Below are 12,764 nucleotides of genomic sequence, written 5' to 3'. Positions count from 1 at the left end.
CATACAGAGAGTGGATCCAGAGCCAGGGTGAAGAAATTCCTAACAAGTGAGCAACACAAAATTTCTAACAGAATATTTTTAAAGTTTATGCTCTTGCAAAGAATAATAGAATATAGTTCTACCCAAGATCCTGAGAGTTTCTGGAAGCGTGTATTCCCAGTAGATGGCAGCATTGTTTCATTTACTTTCATCTAAAGGTTCACAGGCTGTGTTGCCCGCTGGTAATTCCAGTAACATTTTCACTAATGAAACAGCAGGATGTTGGTGAATGCCTCTTTTCCTCCACTTAGTTCTTCTCCCTTGAAGAAGTAGGCAAATGCTTGTGTGTCACCACCGAGTCCTTTTGAGTCTGTGATTTTAAAAAAGAAGGAAAAATGGTTTCCTCTGCAGACTAGTCTATTCTTCCAGTTCAGAGACTACTCAACATTCTTTTACAACCTGGTCTCAAGTGAAAGACTCTGCTTTGAATTCTTCTTCCTTCCTTTGACCTATACTCATTGCAGTCTGGCTGAACATTTGTTCGAAAACTCCCTTGGCACTTAGGGCAGGGTTGCTTTATGTTGGTCTTAGAGGAAGCTTCACAGGATTTTAGCCTAACAGAAATTGATCTTTAATCAATGTTCTGCAGTGCCTTATAGAGGCAGTATGCAAATAATCCCCCATTAATCCCAGGGCCAACAGACCAATGCGGGAAGTCTGTGTTGCATTAACTTGTAAATTAGAGTGCTTTCAACTGACCCCTGATGGATTTTCCATATGTCCAAAGAGCTGAAGCTGAAATGCAGAGGTTGAGAGACGGCTGGATATTGAATGCAAAAATATAAGCGTTTTCGGCCTTGGCTCACTGCTGACCTCTGTTTGTATGTTGTCACAGCTGTGTCATTGGCTACGTCGGGGAGCGATGTCAGCACCGAGACTTGAAGTGGTGGGAACTGCGCCATGCCGGCCATGGGCGGCAGCGGAGCATCACCGCTGTGGCTGCCTGCGTGGTGGTGCTGCTTCTGCTGCTGCTCCTGGGGCTGTGCGGGGCTCAGAAATACAGGTGACTTTGCTTCCATTGGAACTTTCAACCTCCTTCTAGCTCCTCCCAGGGGCTTCTTGAGATGAGCTGCTTCTACACACTTATTTCATTTAAAAACTGGAATAACAGTAAAAGAAAACAAAAAACGGTCCAGGATTTCATTGCTCTAAAACATCATTGGATTTATTGTTCCTTTCCAGTCTTTGCCCATAAACCTATGTAGTTCACTGAGTTGTTATTTAACCTCACACGTTTTTTGTTTGTTTGTTTTATTTTGTTTTGTTTGCGGTATGCGGGCCTCTCACTGTTGTGGCCTCTCCCGTTGCGGAGCACAGGCTCCGGACGTGCAGGCTCAGCGGCCATGGCTCACGGGCCCAGCCGCTCCGCGGCATGTGGGACCTTCCCAGACCGCGGCACGAACCCGTGTCCCCTGCATCGGCAGGCGGACTCTCAACCACTGCACCACCAGGGAAGCCCCCCTCACACGTTTTTATATTCCACTTTTTTTCTTTTAGCATCATGTGCTTCCTCTCACGCCATCCCCAGCCTGTATAACTATAATTTTTCATGGGTGCCATCCACTGAGTTGATTTCCCACAAAGTATTAACTTCTGTTCAAGAAACTCAGTTATCTTCCCTAACTTGGAAGGAAGTTTCCGGTCCTTGGAGTTTATGTTTTTAGTCATTTTAAGTTAAAAGTTCAGAACTGTGGAACGATGATATTTACACATTTATTTAAAAAAAAACAACCCCACTACATTAGGGTGAAGAAATGGGCATCACATTGTTTGTTCATTTTCCACTTTCTTAAAAAGTAAGACAGCATCCTCCACTATCCTCAATACAGAAAAGCATTTTATGCACTGTTGTAGTTTGTCTGGCATATATGACTTAATAAATGCTTTTTGTTATTGCTATGATTCTCCATGAACCGTAATCTTCCCCAAGGAGTCACACGTTCCAAATCCTTTTCTATCTTGAGACACAGGATTCTCAGGCAAAAACTTGAAATTTTAATTCAGTGGTTGATCAGTAACCATTGTACTTTTTAGCCTGGTGTTCAATCAATATCTTGGATATTTGTAGGAAGAATATTAAATAATCAGCGTTTCATCCCATTGGACAGAATGCCAAAAGGAAAGTAGATGATTGGCAAATAATGTAGAGAAAAATGGAAGGAAGAAACAAGTCCAAGTGTACTGTAATTATTAGGTATTTTTTCTTATTCTATGGACTATGACATAGTAAGTAATATGCTGCTAAGTTCAAATTAAAACTGCCAGTTTAAATATTGCCACGTCACTCATGTACACCAATAAATACAGACCTAGCATTGGGTTTATCAGTTAGGTGCGTTTAGCAATTTTCTGTAAAGAGTTAAAATCAGTTATTCCTCCCTTCGTGTCAGTCTTACCTGTTTTGTCTAGATTGACTGTCTGACACTATTTGTCCTGTGTATCTCTGAAAAGATTGTTTGTGGAACTAAATATTTTTAAAAGTATTGTACTATTATTACTTCATAAAACTTGTTGGGGACTTCCCTGGCGGTCCAGTGGTTAAGACTTTGCCTTCCAATGCAGGGGATGCAGGTTTGATCCCTGGTCAGGGAGCTAAGATCCCACATGCCTTGCGGCCAAAACACCAAAACATAAAACAGAAGCAATATTGTAACAAATTCAATAAGAAAGACTTTAAAAAATAAAAAAATAAAACTATTTCTTGGAAGGACCGCTTTGTAAAAAAACCAACGGGAAGTATTATGTCACAAACTATAACTTGCAACTTTGGAAGTGTTTATATTAACCACTTCAATTTTTTTCCTTGATGCTTTTGATCAAAAATAATAACCCACACTATTTCCTGATGGGGTTCCATCTGTCTCATGGAATTCACAGCTCCTGGGATGGGGCTTCCACAGCAGCCCCTACCTTCCTTATTGCCCTTCCTCCGATGGTCAGACAGACCTGTTTGACTGAGGGTTACACTCCTAGAGGGAATCAAGACGCCATCTGCCCCGAGATAGCAGCACTATTTTGGAATCTTGAGGCTGGCTGGTGGTCTCCCCACCACCTTTCCTTCATTGGTTTCCCTTAAATGGCTGCTCATTATGTGATGTACCTGTCTCTCTCCCTCTCAAGGCTATGCTTTGAGGACAGGGATCCCACTTTCATGTTAGATCTCCCTCCCTTTCACCCCCTCCCCCAGGGCATGACACCATGCCTTGCATAGACCTGGAAGGAGCCTAGGTTTTGCATCCGTCGACTGAAAAAAAAAAAAAAAGCACAACGTGAGAGTTATGAGTTAAGTTTATTTGGGGCAAAATGAGGACTATAGCCCGGAAGACGGCATTTCAGATAGCTCTGAGAAACTGCTCCAAAGAGGTAGGGGGCAAGGTCAGTATATATGTGACTTTGGTGAAGGGGGAGTACAGGCAATCAAGCACATATTTTTTGCAGACGGTTGCTGCTAGTCTCGTGAAGGTTACTGCTACTCATGAGGAGGAGACGTCACCGTGAAGGATTTTAGTGCTTTGCTAGATACAAGGAGATGCAAGAATTGGGCTCATAAAATCTTTGCCTGAGAATATCTAATTATCTAAAGACCTGTTCTGCCAGTTTTTCGCAGAGCACAGGGTGCCTCATTCCTGATCTACCCGCTGAACTCCTTTCAGGGGGTGTTGAAGGTCAGCAGCTGCTGCAGCTGTAGAGGTAGACGGCAGGTGCCAATACGTAGTTGGTACAGCATTGTGACCCAGCTCCCGGGCTGCCCTTGGTAGCTGTGTGCCTTGGGTTCATCACTACTATCTTCCAATCCCACTGGCTTCACTTGTAAAATGAAGCTGTGTCACACAATTGCTGTGGTACTATTTCCATGGGCACCCCCTCCCCACAAATTCTAAGTCCATTTAGGTAGAGATTTTGTTGTGTTGTTTTTCCATTCCTATATCTCCGGTACTAGGACAGGGCCTAGGATATAGTTAGTACTCAATCGATATGTCCATGAATAAATGAATGAATGAATGCATGGCTTCCCGCCCACCCCATGCCCTCCTACCCCTTGTCACGGTACCTTGGAAAGAGTGAAGCATCATCTGGAAAGTAATGCAGGTAAGGATGCCTTAAAACCCAAAGTTAGGCTCCTAGTTTCCTTAAGACTTCTTCTCTTCCATGCATTTTAAGTACCAAAATTTCAGTAGCAAAAGTAGTTGTCCTTGACCATCACTGAGTAGGCTACTGTTTTATTTTGTTTTGAGATTGTCTGATATTTTGGCTCTGTGGCAGGACTCAGAAGCTGCTATCGAAAAATCCGAGGAATCCTTATGAAGAGTCGAGCAGAGATGTGAGCAGTACCAGGCCTGTAGATGAGGAGGCTGGGATGTCCTCTTACCCCCAACCTTGGGTAATGTGACCACAGTACATGAAGCAAGAAATTAAATACATGAAGCAAGAAATGTAAAGCAATAAAGCTTTACGTTAATCCCAGTTCATTTTTTTTTCTCATTCTTCACTGAGTTCAGAGAGACTGGAATCTATTATAGCTTCCAGCTGGTGTTAATGTTACCTAACACCACAAGAAGTGGGAGGTCCTGGGTGGGCAGTGAGGCTGGGGGAACTGTGTCCTAAATTAAAGTAATCAGATAAGCTAAACTAGTGCCATAATGTAATGCACGAGACATTTATGGGATCTTTTTTCTAGCATGTACTTTCTTGCTATAACTTAGCTTTTTATGTGTTTGTGGAAAGTCTTTCCCCGTTTTTCGGCGATCCCTTTCAGATGGATGCCTTAAAAACCCAAGATTATGCTCCTAATTTTGTTAAAATTTCTTTTCTCATACACATTTTAAGTCCTTAAACTTCAGCAGCAAAACAGTTGCCAGATTTAGCCAATAAAAATACAGGACACCTAGTTAAATTCATGCTAATACTGAAAGTTCAATTTTAAATTCAAATTTTACTGGGTATCCTGTATTTTATCTGACAGCCCTGTATATTTTCCAAAAAGCATAGTAACTGCGAAGTTCAAAATGCTTCATAGATCATCCATTTCAGTAATTGATCTTAGAACACTAGAGGGCAGACTTGGGACAGGCTCTCTTGAAATTGCTGGAATTTCCATTTTCAGAATCCCGTCAGAGATAACTTGACTGGTTCCGTGTGTGTTGTTGGTATCATTTGTGGTATATGTTGTGGAAGAGGCTGGACTATATGGCAGGTCCGTGGGGAATTGAAACCTGTGGGCACATAGGGAAAAGGCTATTAGGGAGAGGTTGTCAAGGGGCAAAGGCATCATTTGGGGCCCTTCCCACACCACTGCTCCCACTCCCCAGCCTCTACTTCATGTGCATTTCAGAGAACAGCTTTCCTGTGGCTATGCTTTTGACTAACAAGTGACCATCTGTCTCTGCTTGTTGTAGGCATTTAGCGTATACTTATTTTTTGGTGGAACTTGAGTACAGAAATACAATAAGAAATGTGAATTCTGGCTTTACTCTTCTAACCAGTTGGCTAATTTTCAGCAAGTCACTGAACCCCTGTTTCTTCATCAGGACTCCAAGGCGTTTGGATTACATGAGCTCTGAGATCCCCCCTGTCTCTGGAGATTCCCTAAGTGTGTGGTTCTGGGTGGACTTAGTTATAGAATGTCCTCAGTTCTTTGAAGCTTCATGACTTGTGGACTCTTTAATTTTCCAGATCTCATTGTCAGCCTGTATGGTACTTCCTTCAGGTTTTGGGTAGCAAGTTTAGTTCATCTTATTTAAATCATGGGAGAGAAGGAGAAACACAATCTGTATCTTATTTCTTAAAAAATCAAAAACACTTGCTGCTGTCATGAGCAGCATGCTGTCTCAGGGCTGTGGTGAGAGGCTCAGTCTCCCAGCCATCAGATCTGTCATTGACACCAACTGCTGCTGCAGGTATCAGTGCGAGTGGGAGAGAACTGAGCGCCCAAGCTAGGAGGAGAAGCAGCAGAAACAAATTTGGTTCCATCAGCTGCCTTCCCCAACCCAGGCCAGAATCCTGGAACCTATGTTCTTCTGGCAGAGAGGCATGTGGTTGGAAAACTGGCAGTGCAGTGGGCTGGATTTTAACTTGAGCCAGAAAAATGGGCCTGTGCCCGTAAACAGTGGGTCATGTATTAGTTTTGCAATGAGTTACTTTGGGAGACCATCAGTGAGGAAGAGGTGGAGAAGGGTGATTAGTGTTGTGGAAAATAAGAAAATGAAAACGTGTTCAGAGGATCCACCATTCTCTCACCAACATTTCTCTCCCTAATCGACTCTACTCATTTTTATTCCTATACTTTTCTCAAGGAGAAATATGACCAAGGAGATTTTTTTCTATTCTCTCTTCCTCATTGTATTTCTCAGCTATGGGCTCATTATGTGGAGGGTACGTTTCTGAACCAGTAGAGCATTGGTTAAGAACCTTGGGGCAGTCTCTCTGCTGGGTTACTGATTGGCAAGGAAGGACTTCCCCAAAGTGCCTCCTTCATCCTGGGGCGTGGGGTCACTTCTTTTCTCTCCTTTTATCTTTGATCTGCTTTAATCTCTAATCTATCTGGTGTGAATGTGAGCCAGTGAACTCTGGTTAGCCTGCATTGCAAGTGCCCAATCGAATGTGGACAGTACAAACAATGACAAAAATAATCATTTTGTTGACCGAAGAGAAATAATGTTGTTTTCCGAGCCTGCCTTTTAGAATTCTGGTTCCCAAGCTGTTCAAGCATGAAAAGACATTTCATGGATCCCTGCAAAATAGTAGTTGCATTACTAGTTCTTATTACCCACTAATGAGCCCAAATTATTCACAACTTGATAGCACGTTTAAGTGAATTTTCCTAATTAAGCACACACACATATTTGAAAAGTTGGAGCACATACATGTGCGAGATATTACTTGTCTGGCCTGTGGGCAATGCTTATAACACTTGTGGATTCATGTATGGGTAGTGCTAGTTGCTTTAATAGAGAGCAACAGAAGCTTTCTAACTGAAAACTGAATCTTTCATTAGCCAGAGAGACAAATTTGACAGGGCCTTTTCTTTTGGCTTTTACCTTCTATAAGGTGGACATGAAGCCATAGATTTTATGTAACGTATGTTGAGATAATTTATGGATTTTAACAATGTCCTCTCTCTCCCTTTTGTTTGCTGCAGTTTGTGGTTATAGAGGAACATCAGAACTTCAGCAATGGGAGTCAACCTGTAGCCCTCAAGGACGGCCTGGTGGCAGATGTTGGCCAGTTTTCTTCCCTGGAGCCTGGTGAATGATTATCTTTCCCTGGATCGTGAATGTTTCCCTGAATGTGAAAAGTCTCATCTACACACAGAAACAGTGAATAGTGAAATTGTATAAGCTGTGTGAGCAGCTGGCTGTATTGGAATGCCATAGAACTTTAGAGAAATATGTTTAGACTAGATTCCTGTTTACCTGAGGTTACCACGTTCACTCAAAACTCTGGTCACATAGCAGTCTGCTAGGTCCCCTTAAGCAAGCACGCAACGAGTCACTCCTTATTTTGATTTAGGTTGGGTTTTGAGGTCATTCTTGGGGTTCGGGATCTGTATGGGCAGCTGTAGGTATGGTTCCAGTGAAATTGCAAGTGGCTCCAAAAAAATGTGTTCCATGTTTTGGAAGGAAGGATTCCTGTGAATTTAAGTTGATCTGGGGGTTCTCCTAGGGATTTGGGAGTATTTAAGTCTTATCAGGAGCTAGCCCTCAACCAGATGCCTGGCCGTCTGTGAAATCCAGCCAGACCCCTGCGAGAGGGGCTGTAAAATCAACCCACATTTTCAGGCTGTTTTGGAACTCAATCTGCTTCCAGTAGAAATGGAGTTACGTATGACTCGACATAATACTTTTGTCAAGAGTTGTATTAAGATAAATTTCTTGGGCTTGGGTCTCAGATATCATAGTTGTATTTCCTAACTCAGAGGACGAGGTTGAATATGCTTTTTGTATCATAAACCTTCAGAAAGGTTCAGAGAAACTTTGAGCCAACAAAACCAGTTCCTCTGCTAATGAGAGGTGCTTCAGCCCCACTTATACTTTCTGATATTTGTCCTTCATAAATATGCTTATTACCATTCTCTTCTCAGACTTCCTCGTAGAGAGAACATAGGCTTCTTGTTTTATAAAACTCACTCCAAATCCCCCTCTCGTACATGTGTTGCCACGTAACCCAAATTCAGTAGAACTTTCTTTCCTAATTTGAGGAAGGCTCTGGATATTAAGGTATACTTCAGAATTGAATATTAAAACTACAATAAATATTATATGTATATGTATATATATCATTACAAGTGTTGTTAATCGGGATAATGGAAACATTTAGCATTTTCAAATGTTGCGTGGTTTTTTGTTGTTATTAGTAGCATTTTTTGAATGTAATGGAATATCTTGTTTTACATAGTACTTTTGCTTGAGGAGCTAAAAGCAAATAATTCTTTGTTATGAAAATAATCTCCTTTAGAGGTATATATAATGTAATTTTGTAAGATATTCAGTAGCACAGTTAAAAGAATATGGTTAAACTCAGACAAGAACTAAGGACTCAGTTAGCTGAATACTCAGGAATAAATTAGAATCTCTCTCTTTTTACTCATTCTATTGCAAACAGTTTGACCCATTCTCTATGAGCTACTCATAACACCTGTCTCCCAATATGAGTGATCATATCCCCAGTCATGTCCAGCCATCTCATAAATGCCTGTTGTGAAAGTGCATGTGGAGATTGGAGGTGGGGAGGTAGAGTGGGAAATGAGATAAAAGCTCAAAATTGGCTGTGAGCCAATTCTTTCTCTACCCTGGAAAACCCATTAGGCCACAGGCTATACTAGCGGTGCCTCCACAGAACCATATTCATTGACCTCAGCCAACATCAACTGGTGCAAGTTAAGTGCAGAGTATCATGCTAGGGGATAGGAATGCAAGTGCATTTAAAACCCGAGCTCTGTTCTCAAGTCATTTATGGGCCAAACGGGGACAGTGGAGGTACACAGAGAAAGCTAAGTAGCAACGTCAGGTAGCACAGTCCTTTGAATCATCTTACTAACCAAAACTATTTTAATTTTAAAAAAATTGGGTCCAGAATGGTTTGAAAATGGGTTCATTTGTGTCTCATATTTCAGGTCTACTCTCCAGCCACTACTATTAGGGTCTGTGTTGCTGGACATTATGAGTGAAGTGAATACTGAAATGTCTTTTTTCTCTTGTATAGGGTCATTGCGACCAACATCATGGAGAAAGGAGCCCCAGATGTATATGGGCACAGAACAAGGATGCTGTTTCATCATCCAGTGATAAAGGCTCTAGTCACCAGAGAACGAAGTGTAGCTTTCATCTCCCCTCCTATGGGGCATGGCCCATTGCTGGGGGAGTTGAGAAGTCCCATTCTCTCCCATCAGCTTACCCATTATGGCAACAAAGAGCTCCGGATCCACCACACCAAATGGAGCTGACTCAGTGAAAGCTGGAATTAAAAGTAAGATCAAGAGGAACAAACTGTATTGATGGATAGTCATACTTCATTTCAAAAAGTAGAGGAAAAAATACAGATTTTCATTCTACAATCTCTACAACTAATCACCTACTCAGCGTCAGAGACAAATACCTATTGTGCTTTTGCTTCTTCCTTCAAGCAGTCTCACTGCAGATTTTCAAGTAAAAGTGACCTGGAGAATCACTGGGTAACTCATTAGAAACCAAAACGGGGAAAGTAGTGCTTTGTAAACTGTGTTGTCTTCAATATTCAATACAGACAGATTTTTTTTTCCTGCAACCCCAGAAGATATTTGGGGTTAAAACCATCAATCATACAGGTTGGGTCAGTTATAAAGTAATTTCTCTTATCTGGACAGAACATTTAGCTAAATTTTATGAAATGGTTAGAATATTAAAATTATTGTTATTGATATAATACATCGGTAGGCATTTAACTTATCATTGGTGTGGTCCATGCTGGTAATTTTGTAGAATGAATTTTGATAAATTAATGAAAAATGTACTAACTTAGAACCTGATTTCTTCCAAATTGGATGGCTTATTTTTTCTTTAAAAATCTTTGAATGAAAACATTTAATTTTTAAAACATTACCCAAGAGACTTCTGTGTTTCTGACATTACTATTCTTTCCCCCACATAATTTTTTCTCTAATGAAAATGGTAAATTCTCCCTTTGTATGTTTGCACAGAATTTTTACTTATTTTCAACACATGAGATTGTAAGCAAATTGCCTGATTTATTTTAATTTTGGACAGCAATCAATTTCTTCTACTTATGTAAATAAAATCAGCATTAAACATAAACATTTTACCGTACACCTGGTTAAGTAATAAATTATAGTTTAAGGGGATGTTAGAGTTGAAGCAAAGTGATTTTCTAAGCTTGCTATTGTTACTTTACAAAAAAAAATCATATTTGAAATCTTTCTAACGTTATAAAGTAAAATTTCACAAAGTGTTCCAATTAAATATCATTCTTGCAGCCAAGACATTGTTACTACAAATTACACAACCTAATACTGTAACTGTGGATTGTTTGGGGCTTTGGATTATTCAGTTTATGCATTAACTAGTCCTTTTGCTTATCTTTTCTTTCCTTTCTCTTGAACTCCTTGGACTTTGGTTACACCAGAAGTCAGCATGAAAAGGCATTGAAGCCCATTTCAAGTAGATACTTCTTAGAAGTTTTGGTTAAGATTTTGTGGCGGAGTTAATTCAGATTTTTCTGTATTCAGTTTTGCTTTAATTGATAGTTGATAACCTGGAGGATCAGAAGATCTGTCTTTTGTTTCTAATGAGTGAACTGACCTCAGAAAAAATGGAGCCATAATTCTCCCAATGATGGGAAAATTATATTTGTAAGTGTGAATATTTTTTCTTCTTCCAAAAGTGAACATTTTGGAAGCTTTAAGTGTTTAGATTACATTTTTGTATTTTGGCACCTCTTTTAGGATTCCAGCGATAACATGAGACCACAATAGCCCATAACATAGCATTATCTTTTAACTGTTATCTTCAAGCTGTGCAGTGAATCTGATACCTCATAAACCAGGACCCTGTGTCCTTGATCAGGATCTAACACTGTCTCCCTGGTCAAAGTAGAGAGAAAACACACTTTGTGTCCTTAGCAAGTCACCCTGAAAGAGTATTTTCCTTTGCTGAGGCTCCCACGTCTCTACCAGAAATATCCTCCTTTAAGGATCTATTTTTTTTAAAAGAGCATTTTCATCTAAGATATTCAGTTTGGAAAAAATGCAAATCAAATATTTTTATTTCCTAAATCTCATGGTCTCATTGTGCACAGTGCCTGATTGTGATCCTATTGGACTAAATGTCACCTGCTACATAACATGAGCATTCTGCCCTCTTTTCTAGCACCTAATAGAGGGCTTAGCATACTCTATTCTTTTGAAAACGTATGGTTCCAGTTCCACCTATTAACCTTGATTTTCAACTGACATCCTCTTCATGTGAATAAATGATTATCGTGTGATCACTGAAAATGTGTTAAAAACACTAAATAAATTATTTAAAAACATACAAACAAACCAACAAAAAGGCTGGGAGAAAGGGAAAATATCGAGGTAACTTAAGCAGCTGTGACAGGCAAGATTTTGTTGTTGTTGTTTACTTTTTCTTTCTTCTTTTTTTTAAATCCTTAAATGAGAAACCCTCTCTGCATTGTTTCCTCCTGAGCTGTTTCACTCCAGACACGCCTGAAGCAGAGTTCTTTCCCGTTTGGAACTTGACAGGGTTTCTGTCGCTAGTAGCATATGCTTACAACAACGTAGCTCAGTAGGAAAATAATGTGATGGACATGGATCCTTAGTTAATCACTCACATATCTGAACCAGAGACTGTAGGAAGCACATAAATTACCAAACAGGAAAATTTCCTAGCTGGTGGTCATTTCCTACTTTTTCTCCTCTACAGTGAATATTTGACCCTCTGACATAGTTCAATTTCCATTTCTGGTGGGTCAGAAGGAAAATTATGATGTGCCTGACTCAACAATTAAGCCTTCAGAGTGCATTCTAAACTAAGAGTTGTCAATCCCAGATTAATGCCTGAGTTATTTGGGTTCTTATTTTTCATTTGTACCACTCACCTGCCAAAATAATAAAGTATAGTAAAACTGTATTATTCAGAATTTTAGGGAGCCATTTGGACAGTGAGGCAGGTGCTTGCACCGTGGTTTCTTTAGCTCTAAAATGAGGCATCTTTTGTATGAACCAACTTAAAGTAACAGCAACACCAACACAAACTAAGGTTTTATTTCTACCACTGAGGTATTGAGGTAATCAAGGCCTTACTGCTTTAAAAACCAAATATTCTTTTTTTAAAAAAATCAGTTTAAGGTAGCACTCTTTCTACCACTCTATGAAACACCCTGCACATAATTACACATTTTCTTGATGACATAAGAACTTCATTACACACCAGGCATAATATAATGCTACAGTTTTGTGACAGTCAGAGCTTCTTTGCCGCTTACAGAGATCCTTAGAACTTGAGTCCAAATACTTTAACCTGTTATTTTTTTATTACTTTTATGAACTTTTAAGCTGTCAGCTCTCGTGGCTCTATCAATTACCTTCCATAGATGCTCCTTATCGCTTGCTTCTGTTTTGTAAACTTGGTATTCAGATTACCAAGCAAGTTAGCACTGTAAGTAAAGTAAGAGTACATGTATAGTACTGAAGGAGAACTTAAGTACATTTCCTGTGTAAAGTACTTGAG

The 12,764-nt window shown here is 40.1% G+C and overlaps 1 protein-coding gene across 1 annotated transcript in view; it reads left to right on the top strand.

Moving 5' to 3' along the window:
* Positions 1-10,342, top strand: part of EGF (epidermal growth factor) — a 93,816-nt gene extending 83,474 nt beyond the window's left edge. Inside the window, 5 exon segments of the mRNA XM_030760117.2 lie at positions 875-1,042; positions 4,303-4,420; positions 7,178-7,283; positions 9,241-9,310; positions 9,312-10,342. Coding sequence (XP_030615977.2) covers positions 875-1,042; positions 4,303-4,420; positions 7,178-7,283; positions 9,241-9,310; positions 9,312-9,489 — 640 coding nt within the window. The 3' untranslated portion in view covers positions 9,490-10,342.
* The last annotated feature ends 2,422 nt before the right edge of the window (positions 10,343-12,764 follow it).

Source organism: Delphinapterus leucas, chromosome 5 (genome assembly GCF_059928025.1).
Source record: "Delphinapterus leucas isolate spDelLeu-1000000601 "Yukka" chromosome 5, BTC_Dleu_Yukka2, whole genome shotgun sequence".
In the NCBI taxonomy this organism is placed as follows: Eukaryota; Metazoa; Chordata; class Mammalia; order Artiodactyla; family Monodontidae; genus Delphinapterus; species Delphinapterus leucas.
The sequence above is the reverse complement of the archived record's forward strand: the minus strand, read 5'-3'. Positions and strand labels throughout refer to the sequence as shown.